The 6,821-nt window shown below is 37.1% G+C and overlaps 2 protein-coding genes across 2 annotated transcripts in view; one reads left to right on the forward strand and one right to left on the reverse strand.

Annotated features, from left to right (window-relative positions):
* LOC120928970 overlaps positions 1 to 1,576 on the forward strand; it is a 3,988-nt gene extending 2,412 nt beyond the window's left edge. The window contains exons 6-7 of the mRNA XM_040340124.1: positions 202 to 335; positions 985 to 1,576. Coding sequence (XP_040196058.1) covers positions 202 to 335; positions 985 to 1,193 — 343 coding nt within the window. The 3' untranslated portion in view covers positions 1,194 to 1,576. The remainder of the gene's footprint in view (positions 1 to 201; positions 336 to 984) is intronic.
* A 1,703-nt stretch (positions 1,577 to 3,279) lies between these two features.
* Positions 3,280 to 5,221, reverse strand: LOC120928978 (putative nuclease HARBI1). Its single transcript, XM_040340135.1, has 3 exons — positions 4,877 to 5,221; positions 3,511 to 3,870; positions 3,280 to 3,342 (listed from the first exon to the last, which is right to left on the reverse strand). The coding sequence occupies exons 1-3, from the start codon at positions 5,184 to 5,186 to the stop codon at positions 3,338 to 3,340; spliced, it is 675 nt and encodes a 224-aa protein (XP_040196069.1). The 5' UTR covers positions 5,187 to 5,221; the 3' UTR covers positions 3,280 to 3,337.
* Positions 5,222 to 6,821: the final 1,600 nt, after the last annotated feature.

Consider the following 6,821-nt stretch of genomic DNA (forward strand, 5'->3'; position numbering starts at 1 on the left):
AGGGGTTAGGTGGGGTGACTGGTGGCGAGTTAGACACTCTTATGGTCTGACTAATAGCTCAGGACTTGAAATTTGTGAGCCCTGATCTCAAAAAAATGTTTACTTAGATGTTGTGGTATTTTCTGTCCAATTTCAGGCATGCATGTTTGATTATTGTATTAATGATCTTTGTTGTAACATCTATTTATCTTATTACTCAAGAAAAGCAACAGGGGGTGGCCCTGAGAAGAAAACAGTTTACCACCAGTATGAAGAGTTACTGCGTCCATACATAGATCTAGATTCCATTGTTGGCATCAAGGCTGGTTTTGATACCTCGAGGCACCATGAAAACGGTGAGAAATCCAAACATTTAACATGTTCTCATATACTTCCATCTTGTATCTTCAAGATAACCAACTGGTGCACAATTGTGTGTGTTTAAATGTTTTTAAAATGGTTTAAATCTTTCTCAAAATAATATTTTTAATAAAAAATGTTGATCGCCAGTAGCTATCCGGTTAACCATTTTGTTTTAAATTTATTTGGAAGAGGGTGCTGACAAAAGGCAGTTAGTGTCAGAAGCAGAAATTGAAAGTGACCACTCTTTGAATGCACAGCCGTCTGTCTACTTCCAGGTGGAGGATGATCCACCAAGCAACCCTGAGGAATCAATCACCCTTTTCCTAGAAGAATCTAGTCATGAAAATGTTAGTAATGTAAATGCTTCTGAAGTAATGCCAAACCCAACTGTGACCAACCATATAACTTTAGATACACCCATCCTGGGTACTCCTGATGTGGTTGCTACTGAACCCCCAGAGTTAAGCAGACCTAGAGACAGGAGAACAATTTGTAGGACACGAAACATGGATAGGGAACAGTACCATTTTGATAGAGAACAGAGTGATAGATTTCATAGTGAACAACAAAATTTTAGAGAACAGCTCATGCAGAGATTGGATAACCTAAATAGTAACATATGCAAATCTAATATTCTCCTAGAGCAACATAATGCAGCTCAACACACCTATCGCCAGCAGAAGCTCTCCTTTATGGCCAAACTAACTGAACTCTTAGAAGCACATCTGCCATCTCCTGGTGAGCAATCTCATAATGCTCGGAATCTAACCAGCAGCAACCACAGCAGTTTTGTCTGTGAAAGTATTATCGAAAATGATGCTAATGATAATTTTACTTTTCAGGATATGTAAATGTTATAAGAAGTACAATTTTTTTTTTTTAATACATTTCACATAATTCACAACTGAGTTTGAATTTAAAGAGCTTGCAAACATTTGTTCTTTAAATTTTTACTCAGCACGCAACATTGTTAAGTCATATATTGCCCAAAGTTGACTGCTATATTGATGCTTTCTCCAGTTAAATATCTCATTTGACCATGTCGTTGCAGATCTGTACCAAATATGTGTAATCAACATGACGTTTGTATTTGAGTTTTAGATGTTTCAATGGCCATCATTGATCAAGCTGGTTGGATGACCAATGAAACGTCTTTAGACAGTTATGTAGCTTTGATTTTATTTTCAATAGATATACAATTAATGTTATATGGGATCTTTTCTATGACATTATTGCCTCTGTAAACATTTCAAAAAGGTTGAGAATTATGTGAAATCTATTTTTATCTTTCAAGCATGTTCTAGTATTCATTACTGTTACCATTACGGTTTTCCTAATTATTGGTATATACACGTTGAAATGCAAGTGCAACAATATTGTCAAATATTTGTTTTAACGTATATTTTTTGTTCGAAAGCAGAACCATTTTTTTGTTGTAAGGCAAAAAAGTGGTAGGATTGTTTAAAAGTAGAAGTGAACTATCAATAATACTAGAGTTGAAGTTACAGAGTAGAGATATAATTCATCAGCACTACATAAAAGCATCAATCATATTCGTTCAATAGGAGAATACATGACATAACATCACGTCAACGCATTTGAAACAGACAGAGTTGTCCCTTTGTCACAGCAGAAAATCTGGAAAATGTGACAGGTTTTTCATGCTTTTCTTCCGTCAGGAAGGCACACTATTGGTTCTAAAATTTTTTTTTATATATTTTATCCACGTGGATGTAAATTATTGATATTTTCACTCAAGTGCTTGGATTTGTATCTGTACTCTGTGACTAAACTGCGCCATCCATTGTTGTTGTCACAGCAAGGACCATGTTTCTCTGTGTGGTTTTCAAAAGTAATGTGTATTTTCTCCTATGAAGAATAAAGCAAAGTAGAAGATAATTGCAATCTTGATATCACCTGTGTTTCTGTAAAGTTTAAAACAAAATATACATATTTTAGTTGCTGACGTCGTCTTCTTCGCCAGTAGTTTAATTCATATTAAAAAAACAAACATCCAAATGGTTCCATACTCCATCTTGCCCAACCATATATTTTTGATGTTGTGTTGGCTGTAATTTGATTTTCTGTTACTTTTGAAACCACATGTTATTGGTATGGAATGTAGGTATCATTTCATGACTAATGAGGTTAAAAATGTTTCTGCAAGTTGTAGACGACCGCTTTTCCATCTTTCAAATGCCCTGCCTGGAGTAGTTAACATTTTAACTAACGTGCATTGTTTCTCAGTAATGAAATGAGTGATGGTAACTGCGGTGTGGGGTGGAGAGGAGAAATTAAAATATATATAACATTTGGGGTAATGGTAGATGACTATAGGCAACCAAAGGTAGAGTTAAGTGACCAGTGATGAAGGTGATGATATACAAAACAATAAATCACACCAAAAATATAATATTATGATTCAATTATTGTGTTATTTATTGGTTTGCATATCAACGGCTTCTTTACAGGTCACTTACTCTCCTTACCTTAGGTTGGCTATAGCCATCTGCCATTACGCCAATTGGTGGTATTTATTTTAGTTTTATTTCATTTCTCCCCTCTCCCACACAGCGCAGTTAACAGCACTCATTTCATTCACCATCTTTCTGGCAAGGACAGGTTTCAGGCAACTGCAGCATTTCAAGTGTCTTTGGCACACAGTTCGGTCTTCTATTTTATTGCTTCTCACTAATGTCAAAAAAATGTTGGTACTTATTGGCAGATGAACAGAATTTTTGCGTGTATAACCCACACTTACACTTGTTGCAATAAAGAATTCAAACACACTTTTGTTTTGTAGAAGACTTTTAAGTGAAACTTTTATTTTATATGTTTGAAACTGTTAATGTTGAATGTTTTACAAGATAAAAAATAAATGCAAAAGAAGTAAAACAAAGTAAAAATACAAAAACAAAATAAAGATTCATTTTTTGGCAATTTTTGTACTCCTGTCTTAATTTTATGTTATTTCTTCAAAGTTTTTATAGTTGGGTTAACCTGAAATCATAAAAAAAACATCATTGGTTAAGATTTGACATTGATAAACAAGATCAGCCCAAATAATTCATTTTACAGCATGTCTGTCTCTTCAACTTAATAATTCAAGTGTGTGATCATTTCTGATGATGTTTGGAAAATTAAAAACATGTTAGGGTGGTTTATTACCTGAAAAATAGTTTGTAATCAGTTTACTTCTTGCTGCGTTTCCCCTGTGATCATTTTCCACTGGAATTGTGGGCATGTCATCCTCCACTGTGGTGTCTAGTTCCTCTTGTAGTCCTCCATGCCTTGCAATGTTATGGAGAATGCTGCATGCTAGGAACATATCAGCTACCTTACTGGGGGAATACTGAAGGAATCCACCAGACAAGGACATGCAACGGAAACGGCTCTTTAGGACACCAAAGCATCTTTCGATAACCACTCGTGTTTTGGTATGAGCAACATTGTAAGCTGCTTCTGCAGGAGAGGATGGCCTGTTGATAGGTGTTAAGAGCCATGGTAGACAGGGGTAACCAGCATCTCCTATAAATTTTAAAACAATATAAGTTTATTTGTAAGTATAGAAGAAATCATGCTAAATCACATGATGTAGTGGCCAATTGTGTGGTCATTTTAGAAAATTTTCCAATGTTAGTCACATATGGATAACATACGTCTAATAAAGCACATTTTAAAATTATTTGGCGGGCAAGGTTCTGGACTTGTACTTTTGATTGAGCATTAATGGTACTTAACTCACAACACAACAGCATACCACAGTTGTGGGCCATGCTTACTGTAGTGCATGTGAATGTTATTAAAACAAAGCATGCTGGAGGAAAAGTCTGCCTGTCATAGATATTTCAATACTATAGTGCAGACCTCATATGGGACTATAACGGAGGACCAGAGGGACATGTCTCTTTCATGTACAATACATATGCACAATGGGGGGGGGGGTTATTGTTGTGCTTGGTAGTGCTGCTTGATGTTATGCATATTGGGGGGTTAACGTATGGGATAGTGTTGAACTCCCAGATTTAAATATTAACTATACATTCAAGTAAATCAACTACTGACACAATTGTTGCATCTTATGCTGCAATCATTTACATATAGGTACTGTACTTAATTCTGGTGGGTGGCTTCTTTGGCACACCTTGGTCATGTGTGTTTTGATAAGTAGTTCCTAGCTCTCTCATGTGATGTCTTAATATGATAGTGTAATACATCACTTAAGCGAGCTTGAAGTAGTGACTACTTTTCAGTGCACACGGAACATGTGGAACAACAATACACCTCACATGAGAAAGGAAAGATTTGTGGACCTTGAACCAGGTGATAGCTAACTAAAAAGTACTTGAAAGTATTTTGGACATTTAAATTCTGAGTTTATTATTACATGTTTTTGAAATACTGATTAATGTAAAGCTGTTGAGCTGTCATGTTACTGATATAGCACTAATGTCAGTCTAGTATGGAATAAAAAAATAAAAACGCATTTATAACTGGAAAACACACCATAAAATAAACAGTGGAGCACACTTACCCAGCAGCCATCCATTATTTTCTAAGTCCTTGTCCAGAGTATCATATATTCCCGATTGGCGCAATATATGGGCATCATGACAGGATCCTGGAAAGCCGGTGACAACATCACGGATTATGAGGTTTGAATCACAGATCACCTGGATGTTGAGTGAATGGTAAGCCTTACGGTTTCGGTAGATGTGCTCCTGTTCTGATGGGGGACATAATGGCACATGGGTGCAGTCTATTGCCCCAATGACATTGGGCATTCCTGCTAGGTCAAAAAAACCACGTTTAATTTGATCCCGCTCTTCACGTGACTTGCCCATGTGTATGTATTTTGGAGCAAGTTGTCGCAGTGCTTGCAGGACATCCACCAAGCAGCGGGAAAAACTGGGTTGTGAGATGCCAACAATCTCACCACTGACATGTTGGTATGAGGCCTTTCCTAAAAAATGAAGTACTGCCAAAAAACGCACAAGACCTGGTACTGCATTACTTCTCCGCGTGCGTGTTTCTAGGGCCAAGTGTATTTCATCATACAGGGAATGTATCATGGGAGAGGATAATCTGAATTTGGCTATCACCTGGGTTTCAGTAAATTGATCCAAAAAGGTACGTGAACGGAATACACGTTTCTCTATCTGAACGACATTCTGACGTGTCCTTCTTCGCCTCTGGATCAGTTTCAGTTCAAATAGAGCACATCCAAATGGTTCCATCTTGCACAAAACTCCTAACAAAATTGACTACAAGCCTGAACCGCCAAAAAATTCCTCTCAACAAATGAAATATCGCCTGGGAAATGTCATAACGCCACCCTCAGGGAGGTGCTTATTTAACGATTGCTTAGCGATCGTTAACTGTCTAAAAAACCTTTGTGAATTGCACTTCTGTACATATTTAACGATTTGAGTCGTTAAAACAACGATCTATACGTTCAATAACGACTCAAAACTAAAAATATCGGTTCCGTGTAGTGAAACGTTATTTGATGATTTTTACAAGCGTTAAGTCGTTTAGTGAATTGGACTTGCTTCAATAACGTGTGAAATCGTTTACATAACGACCGGTATCGGCAAAAAAAGCTTTGTGAATTGACCCCTTTGTATCTTAATATTTTTTTCACTATATATAGTTTGCTGAATAAGCAGCAGCATTGCATGAAACCAAACAGGACAAAAATTATTAAAGAATTCTTGATTAATTAAAAAGTTCAGTGTGCAAAAGGAGTGACTGAAATTACTATGTACAGTGAGGGGAAAAGGTATTTGACCCTTTGCTGATTTTGTACGTTTTCTCACTGACAAAGAAATTATCAGTGTATAAATATGGTAGGTTTATTAACAGTGAGAGACAGAATAACAACAAAAATATCCAGAAAAACGCATTTCAAAAAAGATATAAATTGATTTGCATTTTAATGAGTGAAATAAGTATTTGATCCCCTATCAATAAGCAAGATTTCTGGTTCCCAGGTGTGTTCTATACAGGTAACGAGCTGAGATTAGGAGCTTTCTCTGAAAGAACTACAGAACTTCAGAACTACACGGGAGAATCTTGTAAACGATCTCAAGGCAGTCACCAAGAAAACAATTGGTAACACACTACGCCGTGAAAGACTGAACAGCGCCTGCAAGGTCTCCCTGCTCAAGAAAGCACATGTACAGGCCCATCAGAAGTTTGCTAATGAACATCTGAATGATTCAGAGGAGAACTGGGTGAAAGTGTTGTGATCAGATGAGGCCAAAATCAAGCTCTTTGGCATCAACTCAGGAGGAGGAATGCTGCCTATGACCCCAAGAACACCATCCCCACCGTCAAACATGGAGGTGGAAACATTATGCTTTGGGGTTGTTTTTCTGCTAAGGGGACAGGACATCTTCACCACATCAAAGGGACGATGGACGGTGCCATGTACCATCAAATCTTGGATGAGAACCTTCTTCTCTCAGCCAGGGCAT

Source organism: Rana temporaria, chromosome 1 (assembly GCF_905171775.1).
Source record: "Rana temporaria chromosome 1, aRanTem1.1, whole genome shotgun sequence".
Lineage (NCBI taxonomy): Eukaryota > Metazoa > Chordata > Amphibia > Anura > Ranidae > Rana > Rana temporaria.